General features: G+C 39.0%; 2 protein-coding genes and 1 long non-coding RNA gene across 6 annotated transcripts in view; 2 read left to right on the plus strand and 1 right to left on the minus strand.

Moving 5' to 3' along the window:
- The window catches only part of LOC309394308, a 53,409-nt gene extending 44,310 nt beyond the window's left edge, over window positions 1-9,099 (minus strand). For both annotated transcript variants that reach the window (XR_014175721.1, XR_014175722.1), the window contains exon 1: window positions 8,974-9,099. This is a non-coding gene — a long non-coding RNA (uncharacterized lncRNA). The remainder of the gene's footprint in view (window positions 1-8,973) is intronic.
- Window positions 1-23,977, plus strand: part of CRY1 (cryptochrome circadian regulator 1) — a 301,323-nt gene that overhangs the window by 227,644 nt on the left and 49,702 nt on the right. The window lies entirely within an intron of this gene.
- On the plus strand, window positions 9,270-23,028 carry TMEM263 (transmembrane protein 263). Of its 3 annotated transcripts, none has more exons than XM_081957285.1 (4): window positions 9,270-9,393; window positions 12,031-12,067; window positions 17,792-17,861; window positions 20,512-23,027. In XM_081957285.1, exons 3-4 carry the CDS (start codon window positions 17,798-17,800, stop codon window positions 20,796-20,798), a joined length of 351 nt encoding a protein of 116 aa, XP_081813411.1. In that variant the 5' UTR covers window positions 9,270-9,393; window positions 12,031-12,067; window positions 17,792-17,797; the 3' UTR covers window positions 20,799-23,027. The 3 variants fall into 3 exon arrangements, with proteins under 3 accessions (XP_081813411.1, XP_081813413.1, XP_081813412.1); XM_081957287.1 differs by lacking the exon at window positions 9,270-9,393 and adding an exon at window positions 9,554-9,599 and having other exon boundaries at window positions 20,512-23,028; XM_081957286.1 differs by lacking the exon at window positions 9,270-9,393 and adding an exon at window positions 10,281-10,562 and having other exon boundaries at window positions 20,512-23,028.

Consider the following 23,977-nt stretch of genomic DNA (forward strand, 5'->3'; position numbering starts at 1 on the left):
TTAATTGCATACTTTGGTTCTAGACTTTGGGCAGGAAGCACTAAAAGTACATTTCTATTTTTCCAAAGCATGAGGTGAAACCAGAGACCCCTGGCAGATGGACTGCTCCATACCTCCACATCTACTCCATACCTAATTTAGGGTGCACAGAAGATCCAGCCCAGTTCATGGTAGCCTCTTTGACAAGGAAACTCTTAGAAAAAGAGATCTGCTGGTGGGGTTTAAATTATCTTCCTATTTGTACAATCATTGTCATTTCATAAACCATTGTCTGCTGCAAAACAAAAGCATTGGTCTTGATAATATGTGTTTTTCAACAGCACAGCAACTTTAAGATGGGTGGACTTCAATTTCCAGAATTAGTCATTCTGGGATTGAAGTCCACCCATTTAAAGTTGCTGAGGCAGAAAAAAAACTGGTTTGCATTACACTAGGACTATCAACACTCCCTGATGTTTCTTATACCTTTAAACTGTACACAAAGCATATGCTGTTTCACTGAGTTAAATGTTAGGAATCAATTCCCATATGTATAGTACTCGGCATAATTCTAATTTACATATTGTATCATTTATTTCTACAGTTATGCCCTAGAACTGTTACATTTTGGATGCAAAAGGGCTCAGATTATTATCTTTTATCTAAGTCTGAGGAAAAGATACCAGTTTTAAAACTGGGTAAGTCCTGTCAGTCCAAAAGTTGCTTTTTCAAGAGGCAGATGGACTTTCTTTATTTTTCTTCGAAGACATTTCAATTCTCATCCTTTGCTACAACCATGACCTTGGATGACTGAGAATCTCCATAGACATGTTGCCTTTCAATACAGCCTAAATGGCCAAATGTTTTAATTTAAGAGTAGGGAAGCTTCCTATCTTCTTGAGCAACAAAAAAAAAATCTGTTTCCCCTAGTAAAGCACACATAAACAAAATAAGCATTATTTCCAAAACCACTGATCAGATGAATGGAGTCCTCTCTTAATACTATAGTATATTTCAGAGCAGAGGTGGATTGCTAATTTCTTTACTATTGGTTTGGGTGCACAGAAGCGTCTGGGCGGATGGGCAGAGAGTCCTGCCGCTGCTACTACTGGTGTAGCCGATCCGGACCGAACCAACAGCAACCCATCTCTGTTTCAGAGGTATTAGATGACAGCTCCCATAGCCAGCATTCTCAATGATTTTGCTGATTCTGGCTCATAAAAATTGTAGTCCAAAACACATTTAAGGTTACCAGAATGGGACGAGCTTGTTAATACTGGCTCTTCTCGCAAATTAGGCATGTTTTCAGATTACTACAAGCACTCTTGTGTGAATGAAACACTGCCCAGATTTAGGGGTTTAAACCAAATGTTGCATGGTCTCATAATGATATGTAGTGAGGCTTAAATCTATAGCCAATCCTATTGCAGAATGTTTCTGTTGCTAGATTTAAATGCAAATATGTGTTTATGATTTCCTTTCTAGGTCCTGGACTCCCATCTGTCAACTGTCAGAAATGGTGTAGGGTCTCCTGTTTGGGTGGGGAGGGGTTGACTAGATGACCTACAAGAAACCTTCCAACTTTATTAATCTGTTAATTATCACCATCCCCACCACCATCACCGTCACCATTGAGGTGTGTGTATGTACGTGTTATTTCTTTCAATAACATTTGCTGCTTAATAGGACTGCTGCATAGAAGTGCAGTTGCAAGAGCTCCACTTTCCAATATTTGTAATTACATAATTGATGATGACTATTGAAATTAATATCTATTCTCAAATACACACAGATCCTTGGATGTCAGGTATATAGTTACGAATTAGCCTGAATTATAAACTAGATTGAAGAAGCTTCTTGGAGAAGCAGTGAACCATTTCAAAGCAAAAGAAAAAAGAAAAGAAGTCCAGTTGCCATGACTCAACTTCCAAACAACTCTACTTGCATGGCTGAGAATTTTCATCAATTTATAAATTAATGCACACATCAACTCATAATGAAGTGACTACACTAGGATTCCTGTACTAGGATGTAGAAACTTACACTAGGATTCCTTGATATAAAGCTGTATGTGTACTTGCTTATTGGCCTCATAAAAGAGTAAAATATTGTTTCCCCACAAACCCACTGAAGATATTCCTATTCATTCTGCAAACTTGTATAGTATGGTATATCACAACAATGATGTTCCATAGAATATGAAAAGAAGTCACAGATGTTTCCAATTATTTTATTATATTTTATTTATCTGTGAATTAATAGGAGGCTTTAGATGTAATCCTGAACAAAGTTCGGTACGATTAGGTTCCAAAAACGGCAGCAAAACAAAAAAGTCTGTAATTAGGAAAAAAAAGACAGCTGTTCCAGGGAGCAGCAACTTTTCCTCTGGAATTATGGAGCCTTTTTGACATCTGCATGAGCAAAAGGCTTTGCTTTCTAATCAGCTGTTGGAATGATTTGCAGCTGGGATCATCCCAGCATTCTAAAATAAAATCCAGGGCACACATATAATCTTTCCAGCACAGAGGAGATTGTGATTGGAGCCTGTCAATCAACATCTCAAAAATAGAATTGCTGTAACCTTTAATTTTATTAAAATATGTGTGCTAGTTGACCCTATTAGTATCTAAATTTGGTGTATTGAACGCTGGTACATTTAAAGTAAGCCATCTGGAATAGGGCTGACATTCAATTAAAATCGCTGTGCTTCTGTAATTGATTGATTTATTCAATCTATATGATCTCTCATCTCACGCGTGATGACAAAAAACAAAATAAAATGGGCAATCAGCAGTCATGATAAAGACAACAACAAATAACCATGAATACGAACATAATATAAACATTTCAATAAAATCGATTCTAATCTGACTGGATCCAACTTCTCTGCAACAACAGGGAGCACCAAAGCCAACCGAGAGTCATGTGATATGAGAGATGAGTGACAATGGTCTCCCTCAATTTCAAATCATTCCAACTATAGAATGTAAAAGCAACTGTTCCCAATCTGATGATCTTCTTGTATTGAATATAAGCACTCCCATCAACTGCGTCTCACATATCTAAGATGTGTCATAGACAGCTGCCCTTAAATTTCATTAAGTTTGAGAAGGTTGATTCATTGAGGGTTAATAATTGTTAACATGTTGTTGTTGTTGTTAGTTGCAAAGTCATGTCCGACCCATCGCAACCCCATGGACAACGTTCCTCCAGGCCTTCCTGTCCTCTACCATTCTCTGGAGTCCATTTAAGCTCATGCCTATTGCTTCAGTGATTCCATCCAGCCACCTCATTCTCTGTCGTCCCTTTCTTCTTTTGAAAAAAAGATATATTACATTTTGATACATTTTCATGCTTAGTAACTCAGATCTAGAAATCAACCCTGACCATGAAGACTGATTGAAACGTCTTATCAGCAGCTGACAGCAAAGAATGCCTTTCTCCTTAAAAGGCAGGGGAGCCTGAGAAGTGATGAATAGCACTTTAAGTGCAGAGGAGATAATAAAATTATGCCAAGTCTTCTAGCCTAAATTACACTCCCAACTGATGTGGTACAGTGATCCAGCTAGCTATGCCAGCACGATGGACAGAAGTGTGACTTAGCTTCTGAAAGAACAAACTGGGAAGGGAAACTCTGCCAATTAGATCAGACCCAGACAGCATAATTGTCATGAAAAGTACATCATTTGGGGGGGGGGGGGGGGCAGGCTGAGAGCTGCGCAAAGACTTTTGATTGCAAAAGTGGCCACCACCAGGGCAAGAACAAAAAGATGAAAAAGGCCAAGAACTAAATTTGTTTTTGATTCAATGTTAAGGCCTGAACACCTGACTCTGCCAGATGGCTTGAGGCCTCAACGGGGGGAGTATCCCGTTAGAGGTGGTTTATAGAGTAAGGGAAAATCCCACTTCCCTCACACATCTGCTCCCTCCCGCCCATTTTTAACTGTAATTTTACTCTAAATTCTATGTTATTGTCTTTAGAAATATTTATGTTTTATGGTTTTGTTGGAAGAAATGTCCTTCTGGGTTCAGCTCCAAGTGGGGGAAAAATCACTGGAGACATGGAGGCTGCTTGGAAAGATGGTTTAATGGTGGACAGGACCACACGGCTTGAGTCCTGAACAGAAAAGGTGATCACATGCTTCAATGTTGGTGGAGAAGAAGAGAAGGAAAGACTGAGATGCTGAGTCCCTGGTTTTATGCCCTCTCTGGCCTTTGGTCTTGAGCTTGTATTCTGATTGGTTGTCAGACTCCCATGGGGCCATGCAGAGGCAACCCTCTAGGCTGCGTTTTGAATCCAGGTTTGGTTGAGTTTTCAGATGCCATGTGCGAGTTGGGTAAAGGGCCAATATTATCATGGAAGCCAGATTTGCTTAATGACTGCATGATTTACTTAATTACTGTAGTGATTCACTTAATAACCATGGCAAAAATGTCGTAAAATAGGGCATGAGTCACTTAACAGCTGCCTTGTTTAGCGACAGAAATGTTGAGTTCAATTGTGGTTGTAAGTTGAGAATTACCTGTTGACTTGAAGGAATTTAGTATCAAGCATTTAGTATATAAAGGTTGTTGAGGTTAGTGGAAAAAGCACCATGTAGGAAACCAGGAGATTGTGAGTTCTAGTCCCACCTTAGCATGAAAGCTGGCTTGGTGACTTTGGGACAGTCAGTCCAACCCACCTCCCAGGACTGTTGTTGTGTGGTGAAAATAGGAGGAGGAAGGAATATTATGTTAGTGTGCTACCTCATTTATAATAAAAAAAGACAGAATAAAAATAAATAAAATAAAAATAAATCTTCATATGTATATTTGGCCTGACAGTATAAAGGAGTTATTTATATTTTTGTGCTTTTAAACATGCTAGGTCCCTATCAGATCTCTGTGTTGTGCAATTGAAGTTGCTGTATTTCTGTCTCATAGTTATTCAGGGAACAGGTAGGTCTTATTAGTCTATTTGATAGTAATAGAAAGCTGTTATATTCTATGCAGCTATTAATGGTGCAATACAATTGTCCAGAAAAAAATAGTCACCCTACTTTGATTTTGCACTGTGAATTCATTCGGAGTTCATTAAATAATAGATTAAATAATAACTCATTCATTTATATTCTATAATTGATTTTGAAATATATTTTAAATCAAAAAAGATGTTGGGATTCTAGAAAGAGTGCAGAGAAGAGCAACAAAAATGATTAAGGGGCTAGAGGCTAAAACATATGAAAAACGGTTACACAAATTGAGTATGTCTATCTATTCTAACGAAAAGAAGGATTGGGGTGGCATGATAGCACTGTTCCAAAATTTAAGGGGCTCCTACAAAGACAAGGGGATCAAACAATTTTCCAAAGCACCAAAGGGCAAGACAAGAAACAATGGTTGGAAACTAACCAAGGAGGGAAGCAACTTAGAACTAAGGAGAAATTTCCAAATGATGAGAGCAACCAACCAATAGAAAAGCTTGCCTTCAAAAATTGTGGGTGCTCCATCACTGGAGGCTTTCAAAAAGAGACTGGATAACCATTTGTCTGAAATGATATGCTCAAGTAGGGAATTGGATTAGAAAACCTCCAAGGTCCCTTCCAACTCTATTGTTCTATGCTCTAAACTAGGGATGTCAAACTCACTTCGTCACAGCATCGTCACATGATGTATTGTGATTTCCTCCCCCCTCCGCTAAATCAGACATGGGCGTGGCCAGCGCATGATGCATCCGGCCCATGGGCCGCGAGTTTGATAGCCCTGTTGTGAACAATAAATACAGAACAAAATGTCTTAATGTGAGAATTATAATGAAGAATGTGAGTTGTTCTTTTTAAAATGAATTCGTATTTCATCTGAATGTGGGACTTTGCTCCAGACAGATCTCATATTTGACAATACGAAGAAGAATTATGAGCTAAGAGAATATGATTTCTATAACTACTCTTTTCTTGAGTGCAAAGAGTAGGAGGAACCCTTTAAAATAAATATGACTGTACTTGGGTCCAGAATTAGTTGTAAGTCACATCTGTCCAATGGGACACCTCATGGCATGCCTGATTTAATGATCTTTTTTATGGCAGTTGTTAAGCTATTGTTAACCTATTTTAACTAATGGGTGTTTTTTGTTGGGAATCAGAAAACACAAGTCACGTGATCATAGTCACATGATCGTGGGACACTGCAAATGGTTGTAAGGGTGGATTGGTTGACAAGTGCTCAAAATGTGATCACCTGACTGGGGGGGGAAGCTGTCAGAACTTCAAACCCAGGTTGTAAGTAGTTCTGAGGTAGTCACTAAGCGAGTGATCATCAATCATTGACCACCTGTATTGAAATCCTCACTAGAAAGTCTAGTAAATCTGAGAAAATAGTTCATATATTCCTGCAACTAAAGAAAAAGATATTCTGTCTTAAATTCTCAAGGGGACGCCTTTCAGAATTGACTGGACCAATGTCAGCTGACTTCTAATTTCAGTGTTTTAAGTGTTCTAGAGAAAATAACATGTAGTAATATGTATATGGGATCTTTTCCAGCTTTGCTTGAGCAAGCCAAAATAACCCCATTGTAAACATAATTACAGGAGAAGTACCTGTTGTACTAAGGAAGGCAATACCAGCTCTCTTCTTTGAACATAATCATCTTGTATATCAGGAAGATCAATTTTGCCTTTGGATATAAAATAACTAAATCTTGCCTGATTTCTAGTAATCCTGTTCAGAGACTGCTTCTTTGATCATTCCAATTTGATTTCCAATCCAGGCACGGGAGAAACATTGTTTTAGTATGCTTCATAGAAGTTTGTCATCTGGAAGCTAATCCAATTGACCTCCCTACTTATCTCCCTTTTTGGTCTGTTTTTATATTCTCCAGGACCACCAGATAATTACCAGAAAGCAGCCTGACTTCTGTCTGGAAAAAGGAACAACTGCTATCACAATTTAGTTGCAAAGATAAATGCAACTTTTAAACCATAGCAACATTTGTTTTCAGGCTACATAGAAGCTTGAAGAGTCAAACTGCTTTAAGATATAGGCGAGAACTGGGGTTTATATATGGAAACTGAACCCTTGTTATTGTTTTTCCAAATTATTCTCAGATCACACAGCCCTAGTAAAAATCCTAACGTCTCAACCAGTCGTTGTTAAACCTGCCCTCAGATAAGACATGAATTCTGCTGAGTACAAAGTAATACCCACAATCTCCAGCCCATGATTGGCTGTCAATCCTATTTCTATCTTTGCTGTACTATTTTAAAAAAATAATACAATAGTAGAGTTGGAAGGGACCTTGGAGGTCTTCTAGTCCAACCCCCTGCCTAGGCAGGAAATCCTATACTGTTTCAGACAAATAGCGATCCAACATCTTCTTAAAGACTTCCAGTGTTGGGGCATTCACAACTTCTGGAGGCAAGCTGTTCCACTGATTAATTGTTCTGTCAGGAAATTTCTCCTCAGTTCTAAGTTGCTTCTCTCCTTGATTAGTTTCCACCCATTGCTTCTTGTTCTACCCTCAGGTGCCTTGGAGAATAGTTTGACTCCCTTCTTTGTGGCAACCCCTGAGATATTGGAACAATGCTATCATGTCTCCCCTAGTGATTGTAAAATGATTACAATAAACGGTTTTCCCACGCATTGGAAAGGCCCTCAAGATAGTAATACAATAAAGACATTGCCTAGTTTCAGAAGAGAAAGGAGAACACAACAAAAGGGGGAAAGGGATGGGGAGAGAAAAGGAAAACCAATTGGTCAGAAAGTTGCAATCAAGCAGCTGGCAGTCTGGGAGAGCACTGCTGCTGAAATTGTCAGTTCTTACTGGTCAAAAGGATTGCCTCTCTTCAAAGACATCCCACCCCATAAACTCTACTGGCTACTGCTACACTTGTCAACAAACACTAATTGAAGATATTGGATGCATTTGTGCTTTAGAATAGAATAGAATAACAGAGTTTGAAGGGACCTTGGAGATCTTCTAGTCCAACCCCCTGCTTAGGCAGGAAACCCTATTTCAGACAAATGGATATCCAACAACTTCTTAAGGACTTCCAGTGTTGGAGCATTCACAACTTCTGGAGGCAAGTTGTTCCACTGAGTAATTGTTCTGTCAGGAAATTTCTCTTCAGTTCTAGGTTGCTTCTCTCCTTGATTAGTTTCCACCCATTGCTTCTTGTTCTACCCTCAGGTGCCTTAGAGAATAGCTTGACTCCCTCTTCTTTGGGGCAACCCCTGAGATATTGGAACACTGTTATCATGTCTCCCCCTAGTCCTTCTTTTCATTAAACTAGACATATCCAGTTCCTGCCACCATTCTTCATGTGTTAGACTCCAGTCCCCTAATCATCTGTTGTTCTTCTCTGCACTTTTTCTAGAGTCTCCACATCTTTTTTGTTTAGTTACATACAGGGTCGGATTTTCCTATAGGCTAACTAGGCTTCAGCCTAGGGCCTCAGGATCAAGAGGGGCTTTTTATTTTTATTTATTATCCGTGCCACATTTTTTATAAAGGTTAATACCAATTACAACGTTTCATTTAATATATTGATATATATCACAGTAATGATGTATTTTATTATCTCTCATGTAATTTACAAACTTAAAAATGGGAGGTGAAAGGGCCCCATAAGTGGAATAGCCTAGGGCCTCTTTTCATCTAAATCCGGCCCTGGTTACATATATATATTTATATATGTAAATAACAACACGCCTATCGGTCACCTGTATTCTTCAATGCAGAATCTAAACTAAAATTATCCAGTATTTATTCCTACTTTCCAGGGTCTTTAAGTAACAGTTTCAAAGCATCCATCCTCCACGACTTATCCCCATTTCCAAGCGCTGGCTATAGGCCTGTCAAAAAGCTCCTTGACACAATATTTTCTTCCTTCGGGTCTCTCCCTTGGGGTTTTACTGGCAAGCCTTTAGCAGCTTCAGGCAAAACTGGGATCATCATTCATTAGCGGACCCAGCTGCAGTTCTGAACTTCTGCCTGACACGCAGCTGTCAGGAGCCTACCTGAGAGAAGGGCTAACATCCTTGCCGTAACTTCCAGCCGCGGCAAGGCGCTCAAGGTAAAACCAGAAGCAGAGACAAGAGGAATTATTGATCGCTGCTATCGACTTCATTCTCCCGTTGGCGCCTTAGCATCGCTCTCGGAAGAGGAGGAGGAGGAGGTGGTGGAAGGGGAAGAGAGGCAGCCCAAGTTCCGAGACGGCCCGGTCGGGCTCAAGCGCCTGCGCGCCCCTCCAGAGCCGCGCCGGGGGGCGCCGGGGGCCGGTCTGGGGCGGGTTCTGCGGGCGGGGACGGGCGAGGTGCGTAGGGCGCCACGTCGGCAAGCGCTGAAGAGGCAGCCGCCAAGGGCTCGGAGTCGGGTTCGGGTTTGCCTAGTCGAGTCGTCCGCCGCGCTGAACCGAACGGCGCGGACATCCCCGCGAGGTGAGTATGGAAGGTGGCCTCCAGCCTTCTCTGCGCTTTGCGCAGAAAATGCGGGGTGGAGTTGCCTGGGGCATCTTCTCCACCCCTTTCCTTCCGGGGTGGAAGAAGAAGAAGAATGGGATTGGGGGGAGGGTGGGGGGGTGTCGCCTCCCTCCCTCCGTACTCGCCGAGGCCGGGGTCTCTGCGAAGGTGGGAAGGGGGCGCAGGTAAAGGACCGCTTTGGGCACAAGGGAGCCCAAACGCCTCCCGTGCAAAATTGCCCCGAGAACTGTTCTGAACGTGTAAGGAAGGTGCTTCCCGCTAGATGCCATCCCGTAGCAAGGGAGGGGAACCGGGGAAGCATAACGAGGACAAGGGGACCGAACTTGATGTTGTTGGGAAAAGGAAAGCCTCCAAAGAGGGAGTTGTGTTTCTTCCCTGAGCTTCACCGAACAGCCTTGCGCTCCCGAGGTTAGCGTCGCAGCGTTCGGTGAGAACAGTCTCCCGGGCGCAAATTTCCTCGGATTGCCGCTTTCCAGCTCCCCTTTAATGGCGTTGTCGGTAGGTCTGCACTGTTTCAGACGTCCACCAGCCTTCCCTGCAGAGCCAGTTTGGCGGCTGCTTTGATTGGAAAGCGAGGAGAGAGAATTGGGGGGGGGGGGGGAGGGAATAATGCAGCGTCTCTAGAGGTTTTTCTCCCCCCGGGAAAGAGAGCAAGGCACATTCAGCGGTGCGGGTGCAAAAGGTGATAAAAATAGATTACGCAGGAGAAAAGGCAGAAGTGTGGCCAGTATATTCTGGCAACGGATATTTAGATTGGAGGAGGGGGAGGGGGGGTTCAACGTGGAAGAGTCCGCGAGGAGGTGGGGAAAAGAAGCCAGGCTGCACGTCAACAGAAGTATGGCTCCGGGTCCTGAGCCTGCCTCCTCTGCCACGTCACTGCTGCGTGCCATCCATCAGCCCTTTGTGTTTGCTGGGCCCCCATTTGGAGCCCTTTTGCAATGGGGAGGCTGCTGTTTACGCTCCTGTTCCTGAGTGTGTTTTCAGGCTTGATCCCGGTGGGGAAGATTGTTATTACTCTCGGTGGAAAACGGGGTTGGGTATAACGCATGTCCGCAGATTGTCAAACAGCTCATTGGATGCTCTGAAAATTAATATTGCGCCTTCATGAGATAGTTTACTCTATGCCTGTAAGTATATTTCTGCTTTTACAGCGCCGAAATTGTAAGGTTATTTAAGATGCAAGTCAACTTTGCCTCGGTAGTGGGCCTTTTCAAAAGTCTTCCAGGAAAATAAAATGCCTCAATTTTAAATTGAAATGGATGTGTTTGACAGAAAAGATTGGGAATTTTCTTCTTATAAAAGTACTCTGGAGCCCCACGTTGCTGGGTAACATCCACCCTGTATCATAAAGTTAAATTATCAGCTAGGTAAAGCCTACAAAAAGATGCAATAAGGAAATAAGGAATTCTCCAACCTCTTTGGGAACCATTGCTTTCCCTTGTGGGAATGTTGAGGAATTTTTAAATGGTTCTTTGAATTAAATCTGGCAAATTTCTAAAGAAAAACAAAATGGCTTTCATTTTAATATTTTAATAATTGGCTTTTCTAATTTTACTCATAAGCTGTCTTGATAAAATAGTGAAGTGAAAAAATATTGTATTGGACTCTTGGTACTGAATTTAAAACTGCTTTTCCAAAGGGTCTTCATTGTATAATGCAGCTTTCTCCAACTTATGCCTAAAAATATCTTCGGTCACAATTTCTGGAATTGCCATTCAACAATCACTGGTAATTATAAAGGTTGTAATTAAAAACATCTGGCTACCACCACATTGGAAAATGTGGTATAATGATAGCAGTAATGCTTTAATTGTCCCCAAATATCAACTACTATGACTGCAAACTTTTTTCTCATTGGAAGAAATGAAATGGCAGTAGCACTTAGACTTATATACCACTTCACAGTACTTTACAGACCTGTCTACCCACTGTTTATAGAGTCAGCATATTTCCCCCAACAATCTGGATCCTCATTTTATCGACCTTGGAAATGAGAATCTATCTTTTTTTACCATTCTATTTTAGTAAGAATGAACACAATAATAAGGATTCTAAAAATAATGATAGATCTGCAGATCTGTTTTTCAGATTTTGTGGAAACTGAACATTAATTGAATTTGTTTATTGCATAATCTAAACAGGAGTACTGGGGAGAATCTGGACAGCCATATAATTCTGAGCAAATATTTAAAATGTTTGTTTGCTGCTTTTAAAAAAATGAAGCACTATAGAATGACTATTCACCTAAAGCAGTTAAAGATCATTATCTAGTATTTTGCTTAGAATATCATATTTTCATAAATCCAGAATCTTGATTCCCAAGCTAGTTCAATGGTGAGGGGTCCTTATTAGCAAGCTCAGAGAGAGCCAAGGACCCCTCATTTCTACTCTGAGCTAAAAATATTCTCCTTTATCAGGAGTTCAATGGTTGCTGCAAATATTTTTCTGGAAGATATGCTCACCTTTCACATAATTTGAGTTGCAGATATTAGTCTGTGTTATATTTGGATTTCTTGTACAGTAACATTTTGATAAATCGTTTTGTTAAAACTATTACAAAATTTTAAGTATATAATTTTCTTTTATTTTATATAGAAAATCACATTGGCACATTTGAATACAGTAATATTTGGTAAGTATGGATACTAATAAAGTGTGTTTATTGTTTGTGTCTATTGAGAAAGCCTAAACCTTAGGGGTAAAGAACAAGGCAGGAAAAAAAATATGTTTCCAGAAATACCTTAGGGAAAATAACAACTTCCTCTCTACCTCATCCAGTTTAAAAATCAAGCTACTACGAGCATTCACATGTATGTTACATTCATACTGGATATTTTAAGGATATACAGGTAGTCCTCGACTTACAACAGTTCACTTAGTGATCATTCAAACTTACAACGGCACTGAAAAAAAATGAAGACAATTTCTCATACTTATGACTGTTGCAGCATCCCTACGGTCATGTGATTTACATTCAGATGCTTGACAACTGACTCACATTTATGATGGTTGCAGTGTCCCGGGGTCATGTGATCCCCTTTTGCAACCTTCTGACAAGCGAAGTCAGTGGAGGAACCGGATTCATTTACCAACAGTGTTATGAATTTAACAAATCAGGCAAGAAAAGTTGTAAAATGGGACAAAATTCATTTAACAAATTTCTCGCTTAGTAACAAAAATTTTGGGTTCAACTGTGGTCATAAACTGAGGACTACCTGTATTTTAGTTGGCATAGTTAGTAATCTGTATAAAGGAGAACTGTATTTCAACTGTGGTGTCAGATCACTTCAAACCTTTTGCTGCACAAAAAGAATATTCAAAGAATACAGTTACAAGCGATTAAAAGATACAATACAGATATTTACAAAAAAGATAAAACTCGAGTCAAATATTTTATTTTTGCATAGTGTAATACTCATCCAACCTACGAATATGAAGACTTCTTTTGCAAAAGTTTGGATAGGAAACATCTAGAAATGAGAAATGAAACAAAATCATATTTTGGGTTTTATAGGTTATATACATTAATTTATTAGCTATCTAAGTCCAAAGGACTTGGGCAATCTGAAGAGTTCATATTGTTGTTTCTTATTTATGCTACAAGATTTTTGTGTTTGTTATGGATGAGGGAAGGAATTGAGACAAGTGTGAGTTCATAGTCAAAGAATATTAATTATAATTAAACAGAATTTCTACAGATATGCGAAAGAATCTACAGGATGTAAAGATGACTGTTGATTTATGCTAAAATGAGCAATGAAAATAAAGGATCATCTTTGCCTGATTGAAAGATGACAGACTTTCCTGACAATATTGTCATAAATTCATTTGTTACTTACCAGGACATATAAATGGATTGCACTTGTCTATGACTCATTAAAACACCTGTGCTTTTTTCCAGAATCATGCATCCTAAAAAAAAAAATAAGGCCACTTTAATGGGTCACAAATGTTGCAAATGTTTCAAATACCTTTTCCAAATCACTTTGAAGGCTTGCACAGTCCTAGATTCCAATTTACCCTTCCCAGTTTGACATTCACAACTGAGTTGGAACTGCAATTCCCAGAATCCCACCAGTGTCTGCAGGCTTCTCTAACCTATGCGTATATTATTGCAAACTATTAAACAACATTAATTCTTCCAAAAGACTATTTGCTATAATAAATAGGAGTATTTAGCAATTTTTTTATAATTTGATATTTGTAATTTCCATTGCATTATTGGGTTGCATAGCAATAATGAGATATATATTAAAGCATTGCACAGCTGCCTGTTTTTATAGTTACAGCAAAATGTCCCAAAGGGGAAAAAGCTTGTTCATTAAGCCTGTAGGCTAAAAATAGCAACTGAACAACTGTCGCTAAAGGAACACATAAGATGTAGTTGTTGAATTGGCTCAGCAGTTTTTCTAGAAGGTATATCTTGTTAGATACAGTGTTTTTGTTGAGTTAGGTTAATCTTTCAGGGGTGGTTGGGCAATTTAAAATTATTTTACAGTGGTAATGTTATTTAATTAGAAGAAAACAAGAAGGAACTTGTCATTCTGAAACTATATAGCAAGTTATTATATATAGGTATGTAAGTCACATGAAATATAATTTTGGTTTATATGGTATACATCTGTAGAAATAATTTTGAAACTATTCTAACGACAGTTGGCTACTTACTAGATTTTAAAGTTCAGTGTTTAATTGACTCTTGGTGTTAAAAAGCCAAAAGAGGCTTAAACAAAACACTCTCTTGTTCAGTTCTTGCTATCTTTTTACAGAAGGAAGAAATGTGTATAACTCCTTAAGTTAGTTTAAGACCTTTATAATGCTGTCTATTTAATTCTTCAGAGTATGTTAAAGAAAAACTCATGTTGAGACATCAATGGGAAGCACATAAAACAATTCACCTGTTAGCATCAGTTAAACCATGTGATCTTTTAAAATAGCTCAAAAAGCAAGGTATTGTGTTCTAATTTAAGGACAGGAAGTGGAAACTGTTCTTATGTCCTGTTAACCTGTAGGCAGTGCACAGTTATTCTTATTGAATTCTATTTTCCATGTTGAGAGTTATGTTAATACCACATTACTTGGCAAAATTCCATATGATCTTGATAATCCTGAATAAGGTTGATGAAAGATTACTCCAGGGTAGTACTTCCCTCCTCAACCTTAGTGAATTGCCTCTGTAATCAGATGTTACTTAACAGCATTGCTTGTGCAATGCTTTCTTGTGGCAATCTGATTTGTATAAGGATAGGCCATTTCAGATTGCTGGCATCTTTACCTTGAATGAAATAGAAATGAAATTTCCTAAGTTGAATAGTTGAGTCATATTTAGATGCATGTAAAGTATTACATGGTTATTACAATAACTTTAATGATACATTATTCAGTGAACATATTTTCACCTTGATACTGAACTTATCATGCTGCTTTTAAATTTTACACAAATATGTCAAAGTCCTAATTCCAAGTCCAACAGGACTTCAGTATTCTTAATGTGCACATAACAATTTATTATAGTGACAGATTAATAAATGACATAACTGCAGTCTTAACTTTTTCATATTCTACTCAATACTCAAGTTAATTGAGGCTCAACTTTTCTCTAATTATTAAAATAACACAAGGTGTTGAGAAAGAGGCTTAGCCTATTTGTTTTTCTTGTTTAAAAGAAGAAATAAGGCCTAAATTTAGAATTTGTTAAATTATTACATAAGGATTTACTGTAAAAGATATTGAATCAAGCAGTTATATTTGTGGCCCAATTTACAGCTTTTCCCTATTGCAGCACAGCTGAAAATACAGAATTATTATTTCCTTACTTCTACTAAGGCAGGCTTTAAGAAATTTTTCAACTGACAACCTGCTTGAAACAAGAATGCAAATTATCCTGACTCTGAATTGGATAATATTTTCCCTTTTTCAAATTAAAAGCTTATATCCTAGGACAGCGACGGCTAACCTTTTCGGCATCGAGTGCCAAAACGAGTGTGCGCACGGGCGTGCCGGACCACCGGAACCAGGATGAAAGCAGCTGGCCGGTGTGCATGCGCACGGTGGCCAACTGCTGTTCCAGTTTCCGTCATGCACATGCGTGCCGGACTGCTGGTATTCTGGCCGGGGTGCATGTGCATGCCAGAACCCAGAAGAGGGCAGCTGGCAACCGTGCGCAGGCGCACCGGCCAGCTGCTTTCATCCTTGTTCCGGTGCTCCGGCACGGGCGTGCGCACACTCATTTTGGCACTCGGTGGTCAAAAAGATTGCCTCTCCTCAAAGACATCCCACCCCATAAACTCTACTGGCTACTGCTACACTCGTCAACAAACACTAATTGAAGATATTGGATGCATTTGTGCTTTAGAATAGAATACAATAGAATAACAGAGTTGGAAGGGACCTTGGAGGTCTTCTAGTCCAAGCCCCTGCTTAGGCAGGAAACCCTATTTCAGACAAATGATTATCCAACAACTTCTTAAGGAGCATTCACAACTTCTAGAGGCAAGTTGTTCCACTGAGTAATTGTTCTAACTGTCAGGAAATTTCTCCTCAGTTTTAAGTTGCTTCTCTCCTTGATTAGTTTCCACTCATTGCTTCTGTCCTCAGGTGCTTTGGAGAATAGCTTCACTCCCTCTTCTTTATGGCAGCCCCTGAGATATTGGAACACTGCTATCATGTCTTCCCTAGTCCTTCTTTTCATTAAACTAGACATAGCCATTCCCCCCTAATCTCTGTTGTTCTTCTCTGCACTCTTTCCAGAGTCTCCACATCTTTTTTGTTTAGTTTACATATATATTTTTATCGCCTATCGATCACCTGTATTCTTCAATGCAGAATCTAATCTAAAATTATCCAGTACTTATTCTTACTTTCCAGGGTCTTTAAGTAACAGTTTCAAAGCATCCATCCCCATGACCTATCCCCATTTCTGGCGGCGGAAATGCTGGCAGTGGCGCTCGTGCCCATAGAGAGGGCTCTGTGTGCCGTCTCTGGCACACGTGCCATAGGTTCACCATCAAGGTCCTAGGCCCTGAAGAAAACATTGGAAGTTACATATTGTTATATAGCATAAGTGCCTCTAGTACATGGTGAATCTTTTGGGCTTGGTGGCCCAAAAATTCATAAAATGCATAACATGACTCTGCTGGCATATCATATCCATACACACTAAACAAAAGAGAAACTATTCCTTCCTCATTGGTCCCCTTGCACCGTTCCCCAGGATAAGCCATGTGCTGCTTACCTTCAGGCAGTGTCCTCTTTCTGCTAACAGGCCCCTGCAGCCTACCCAGGGCTTCACAAGGTCTTCATTTTTGAAGCGGCTTCGGCTTCGGAGAATGCTTTTCTGCAGCCTCTGGAAACTCTGTGAAAGCATATCCTTTTCTCACAGGATTCTTGGAGATTCCAGAGGCCACCCAAGAGCATATCCCATTTTTTGTCCAATCTCAGAAAATCACATGATAGCAAGATGTGCTCTTGAGAACGGTTGTTGGATGTTGGTGAATGTAGGTGTAATCACTGGCGTGTCATCCAAAACACTATGGCATGTTAGATATGGGGTATTATACATTCAACATAAATGCTCTAGAACCGTGATGGCGAACCTCTGGCACGCATGCCACAGGTGGCACACAGAGCCATTTGTTAGGACACAAAAGGTGTTTCCCTGTCAGATCCAGCATGCATGCGCGCACTGGCCTGCTGACTTTGGCCTTCATTTTCAGCCATTTTTCGCTCAAAAAACAACCCAACGCGCAAACTGAAAGTTTAGGAATGGAACTTCCGGTTTGCCCGTAGGGCTGTTTTTCGCCCTCCGGAGGCTTTAGGGAAACCACCTGAAACCTCGGGAGGGCCTCCAGGAGAGGGAGAGGCCGTTTTCGCCCTCCCTGGGCTCCTAGAAAGCCTCTGGAGCCTGGGGAGGGCAACAAATGGGTCCATTGCATGCCAAAAGCAGGGGGGGGGACAATCTCCCTGCGCTCCCCCTGCTTTTGGCATGCGATGGGAAAAATATTAGCCATCACTGCTCTAGAATATTAATTCTTAACACCCATAATGTATGCGATAGTCGCAAATATCTATAGCTCGGATGTAGGATGAGGGTGGAAGTTCGTTCCCCGAGCTTGTGGGTTGGTTTCCGAACATTTCATTACTAGATGTTACCTAGCCTGTTAAAGTTCAGAAACCAACCCACAAGCTCAAACAATGAACCTCCATCCTCATCCATAAAGTATTGTATTGGTGATTTGACTGCCATGGAAAACAGGTCCCAGCATATGCTTTCATTGACTTGCTAGTGAGTAACTTTTCAAAAGAACCTTGAAAAGAGCTGGACTAAGGTAGAAACTATATATTTCTTTATTTTCAGGCAATAATGAACCAGACAGAGAAGGATGAGCAAGATGTTCCTCCATATCTTAACAGTGAACCCCCAGAAGGTATATTTTACAATAACAGTGCTGTTTGCTCAAATATGGTGCAATAAATTGTTCCTTTCAAATTGCTATTCTATTCTCCATAAGCAGATTTTAATTTCATGATCAAAGCTGACTGTAAATTACAAACAAAATTACTTTTAAAGATATGTTTGTGGTATTTTGCTTTGCTGCGGGATAATTTGGTCACCCAAGACCTTCAATCACTACTTCATGGCAACACACTAAAATTACTAGTCTGCTTTACTCGTGATTAAATAGCCAAGCCAATAATAGTTAAAATAACCTAAGGTTATGCAGAATCTGTTATATTAATACCTTGCTCTGCTAATATGGTGTCTTTTTAAAATAGCTTATGACGTGTGATATTGCTGCTAAGAAGGGAGCACTACTTTGAAAAGCTATGCAGCTTGGTTTGGAACCAAGTGACTTGTTAATTTATAATTGCAAGTAGATGATTTACTTGCACAAATGAAACCAGTCCTATTCAGTCTTCCAAGGCAGTCTTGTTTTTTTCAGAATCTCTGCCATCATTGGCTTTCCATTCACATGGAGGGTAATTGTATACCTGCTTTCCACGCTCAGAGAATGGTTTTGTTATTGATTAAGAGAGGTTAACACATAAGGTGGATATGTTTGTCAAATTATGTTTTCTTTCCTTCCTTTTGGATACATGGACTATGTGTGTATCTATGTGTATATTGTGTGCACATGCATACAGTAGTGGCCAAAATTGTGGACACCTTTTGGGGAAAATGTACAGTATTTTTGAGGTTTGATGTCTAATAATGACACTTTGTTTTTGGAGTAGTACCATAAAATTATATATCAATGGAAAGATAATTTAATCAAGAATGCAATGCAATAGGTTTTATGAAGGATTTGTATTAGAATAGCAGTTATAAAGAAGAAAAGTGAAACGTAGAAAAAATGAGATATACAAAAATTATCACCATTGAAAAAATGAGATATACAAAAATTATCACCATGTCAATTAATACTTAGTTGGGTAACCTTTAGCATGAATTATTATGGCCTTACAATGTCTTCCCACGGAGTGAACCAAGTCTTTTAGTTCTGCAGCTGTTATAATGTGAAACCAAGATTGAATGATTGTTTCTGTTATGGGTTTTGCTGGCTATATTGGGCTATAGCTTTTCATAGAATACAGATAATCAAACAAACTTTGTTGTATTACATTCTTGATTAAATTATCTTTCAATTGAAATATAGTTTTATGGTACTATTCCCAAAGAAAGTGGTGTTATTAACCATCAAACCTCAAAAATACACTTTTCCCAAAGGGCTGCCACAATTTTGGCCACTACTGTACATATATGCATGTTTCTAGCTATGCTGATTGTGGTGGTCAATGTAGGTTAAACAATGTCTGAACAACTATCTTTACTTTTTTTTTTTAAAAAAAAGTATTTTTCATTAGAAAATATTCAATAGATTTGATTTTGTGAAAAATCAGCCTCTTTTGTTTGTTTAAATTGCATGATAATATATTTTGTGAAGGAGTCCGAAATTCGGATTTCTTAGATTTACCTCTAACTTTTGAAATAAATTGAGCTACAAGGTCAATTATGAAATAGGAATGATGCAGGAAGTGAATGAAGTGGGTTTTTTTCTGCTATCCTGGGAAGGTGCTTGGTTCTACTAGTGCTAGAAAGCATAATATGCTGACTTTTCGAACCCAGTAAGATGTAGAAAATGGTTATAATACTGAGTTCACCTTCTAGGAATAAATTTTAATATGATGTCAGGTATCTAAATGGTCCCTGACTGGAATTAACAAATTAAATGTAATTTCCTGATGTATGAATATATTCATTGTGGAGTTCTGTTTTCTATGGGTGCATTACTTGGAACACTGACAGCTAGATAATGATTTATAATTTGCCATTTTATTGGTCAACATACCATAATTAAAACAATCCATAGTTTAACTTATTTCACCCCAGCAAATGGTAATCGGTTCTTGATATCTCAAAAAAGCCCTGATTCCGCACTGAAACGATTTCCTATCCTGTAATTAGTACACAAAATCGCTGAATCCCTTTATTAATAATGATCATAATTAAAGAACCAAAACCCACAAAACTTTCTTTTACATTCTTAGAAAATATTGAGAGTTTTTGCTATTCCCCCCCCCCCCCCCCAATGCTCTTCTGTTGGTGATATGTCATAGGAAAGAGTTGTTGTAGAGCAGGGTGTTAAACTCAAGGCCCGGGGATTGGATTCGGTCCATGGGGTGCTTAGATCTGGCCCGCGAGGCCGCCCTGGAAACAGTGAAGGACTGGCTCATGGTGCCTCTGCTAGCAAAAACTGAGCTTGGGAGGGCTGCACAGAGCCTTCCTGAGCTTTGTTTTTGTTGGCAGACGGTTGCAGGAGGCTGTTACAACCAAAAACGGAGCTTGGGAGCCCATTTTCACTGGCACAGCGCTCAGGCTACCACAGGCGCTCCCAACACAAGTGATGTCGAGCTGGCCACGCCCACCCCAGCCCCCGAGGTCAAACACAACCCTGATGCTGCCCTCCAATGAAATCAAGTTTGACACCCCTGTTGTAGAGCAAAATTTTACTGGGATTTTTCTTTCCACCGCATTTAAACTAATTCTGAATACTGACACTGTTTCTCTTCTTTTAGATTCAGTAAAAGATCATCCGCAACAACAGCCTGGCATGCTTTCCCGGGTGACTGGCGGCCTCTTCAGCATAACCAAAGGAGCTGTCGGTGCCACAATTGGTGGCGTAGCATGGATAGGAGGGAAAAGCTTTGAAGTGACCAAAACAGCAGTAACAGCTGTGCCTTCCATGGGAGTAGGATTAGTTAAAGGAAGTGTTTCAGTTGTGACAGGAAGTGTTTCAGCTGTGGGATCTGCTATCTCAAGCAAAGTGCCTTTAACTGGGAAGAAAAAGGATAAATCTGATTAAAGAAATTCAGTACTGTTTCGTTGAGGACCTTTCTGTGGCTATGGGACTTACATGATTTGGACTACTGTAAGGTCACCATTCTGGAGGAATATCTAAAGAACTGAAAGAATTAACTTTCTTCTGCAAGGAACATTAGCAGCCTGGTATCACAGAAACTTTAGATTTCTTCAGGAACTTGTCTGGCGAAATGTTACACTTGATTAAAAAAAAGGAATCAAGTACATGGATCTGAAGGAATGGCTCATGTTTGAACATTAATTCACTTTTCGAAATCTTGAATTAAAAATGTGAAAATCGAAGTGGAGGGAATGACTTGGCAAAAAGTTAAGCACTTCATGGTTCTGATGATAATAGCTCCCTTTAAAATAATTTCAGCGTTAAAGTGCTTAAATATTAGCCTGATTATACCCTTAATTGGTTGCCTCTGCCATACACAGATACGTTGATGTTCTAGCTTCAAGCCTATGTTGTCTATATTTTTTGGAAAACGGTCCTTGAACTCCCTATAGAGTCCTCGTCTATCTTTGCTTTTTCAAACTATTTTTATAAACACTAAATTCTTTAGACATCAACTGTCACAAGGATGTGTTTGTGTGCGCACACGCATGTATATGTGTGTATAGTATATTGAGTCAAATCATTCATGCCTTATGGTGAAAAACAATATTTTTTACTTAGAGAATCTTTTAAAGTTTTTGTAATGTCTGACATTTCAAAGCAGTCTGTAGGAGTACTACACTTTTTTTAATCTGTTGATACTGTCAAAGAAAGACTGCTAAATCTCAGGTGTAGCGCACTGATGATCTCACCTGCAAAATGAAAAGCCCTTTATGTTGTTAGGTTGCTTAACTGAAAATTAATTCCAAGTTTACATTAAGACAATATTGAGGGAACTTTTAGCTGTAAAATAAAACATTTCTGTGGTTTCTAGCCTCAAGGTACAAATTTGTACAATCTTATTTCTGGAGTAATACAAATACAGCAACTGCTGTTGCTGTGCATAATCTGTTTACCTGAGTATCACCCATTATTGCTAGAGATTTTGTAGAATTTGATGAATTATGCTTGGTATTTTCAATGATAATTAACATAAAATACTTTCTACAAATAATACCTCAGCAGGTAGGTTTGCTGAATGGCACCCATGACCAATAATGATAGAAACAAGTGATTTGTAGAGAAATGTATTTTGTGCATACATTTTGAAAGTTTTCTGAGCAAGACACAGATACGTCTCTTCCTGTCTTGTTCCTAATCCCTAATCCATTAAATCAGGATTGGTAGTCCTTTGTGCTCAGTGGGCTATATTGTGGATTTATTGGATTGATATCTTTAGAAGCTCTTTAGTGTGTTTCTGTTGAATTTGTAGCCTTTTGGTAGTCCTTAAAAAAAGACATGACTATTCTGTATGCAATTTTTTCTTAAAATGTGTGTTAAAAACACACAAACCTGGTTGGAATAGTTGTGATTATAAACACTAGATTAAAACAGTTGGTGTCTTGTAAAAGTAATGACCAAAAACTGTCCCTTGTCTAAAATTACATATTCATAAATTAAATTAATCTGATATAATTTATTGTATTGCTTCAATTTGTATTTCACCTGCCAAAGATCCATAGCTCAGTGATAAAAGCCTATACTGTGCATGGAAAGGATTTATATTTAATTCTTGCATTACTAGTTGAAAAGAATTATCAAAAATGTGCTGTTGGTATCAGACCAGAATTTGCTAGCTTGATGAAAGCAACTTCATATGCTCACCAGAACATAAAGAATATTTTTGTCCCAAAGGCATAATTAAAACTTCAATTAAAAAGAACTTCATTGCAAAACAGGTTTTATCAATGATACTATATAAATTAGGAGTTTGTTTGTTAATAGCATTTAATTAGGTGACTGGATTAACAATGTGCCTAGATTAGAGAGTTTATCAGACAATCTTCATATTGGATACCTTGGCTAGCATTTAGATACTTGTCATTTTACTACTCAACCAATTCCCTAATAAATGTGTATCTTAAAACATATATAAAAAGAATAAAATGTGTATGCGTTATTTTTAGAAATACATACTAAAGCTTTGTGTTTCAAACATAACAATGGTTTGCATATAGAATGTATATTTATAGGATTAGCCACAGCATAAAAATTGCAAACATATTGATGTACTAAGAACTGACATTTGATATTTCTTTGATGTTGACATTTAATGGGAAATGAGATCATTAAGTGTCTAGATTCATATGCTTAGAATAAGGAATAGAGAAATCTAGTATCAGTAAGCTGGCAATGTCAATATGCCCCAGCAGACATCTCTCTTAGTATCGATTAGATTCCTTATCCCTCCTGTTCGTTTTGTTGGAAAACTGTATTTTTCATTGAAGCAAATCTCAATTGTGCCTTCTGATAAATGGGTGACTTGCAGGGGTGAAATCCATTTACCTCTGCTACTGATTCAGAAGCAATGTGAGTGCATGCATTGCACCTTCCACGCATGCACAGAGCATCAAAATGATGTCCAGGCAGGTGGGCAGAGCCTGCTACTGAGCAAGCGAGTAAGTGAACAGTGAAGTAAGTGAACAGCGGGGGGGGGGGGGGAACAGCTGTGCTGCACAATTTATATTAGCTAGAAAGCTGGATTTCCTGCTTTCTAGCTAATTAAATTGTCAGGAAAATGTTCTGCCAAACCGGTAGCATTTTTTTTATGCTACCGGTTTGGGTGAACAGCTGGCATCTTTGCTGTCTGAACTGGTAGCATTTCACCCGATGCCTTGTAACATTCCCATGCCAACTACTTTGTGAAATGCTTTCCAGACACCCATTGATCCCATAAAGTGTCTTTTTACTGATGGGACAGAATGACATAATGAAATATCATCCTCTTTTTTTTGCATTGATTCTTGATTTAATATCATTCAGCAATGACCTGAAGAAACTATTTGGGGACAATCGAGTAGAACCTATGTAATAAAGAATATTAAACTCCAGGACTTCATCCCATTTCTATACACAGGTTTCTTTTTGAATGCATGAATTTTCATGCAGTTCTAAATACTAACCTGTCATGCTTGATACATAGGAAGAAAAATAACAGTTAAATAAACGTGCTACATGCAAATTTAAAACCAGACTTCTATGTAATTATGAGATTGGCCAGTCTGTTCCTTGTGTCTTCAGTC

Source organism: Natrix helvetica (genome assembly GCF_964273705.1).
Source record: "Natrix helvetica genome assembly, chromosome: 6".
Lineage (NCBI taxonomy): Eukaryota > Metazoa > Chordata > Lepidosauria > Squamata > Natricidae > Natrix > Natrix helvetica.

Coding starts and splice junctions, on each gene's coding strand:
- TMEM263 (XM_081957285.1), top strand. CDS start 17,798: ATGAACCAGACAGAGAAGGATGAGCAAGATGTTCCTCCATATCTTAAC. Junction 17,862..20,511: donor TAACAGTGAACCCCCAGAAG/GTATATTTTACA, acceptor CTCTTCTTTTAG/ATTCAGTAAAAGATCATCCG.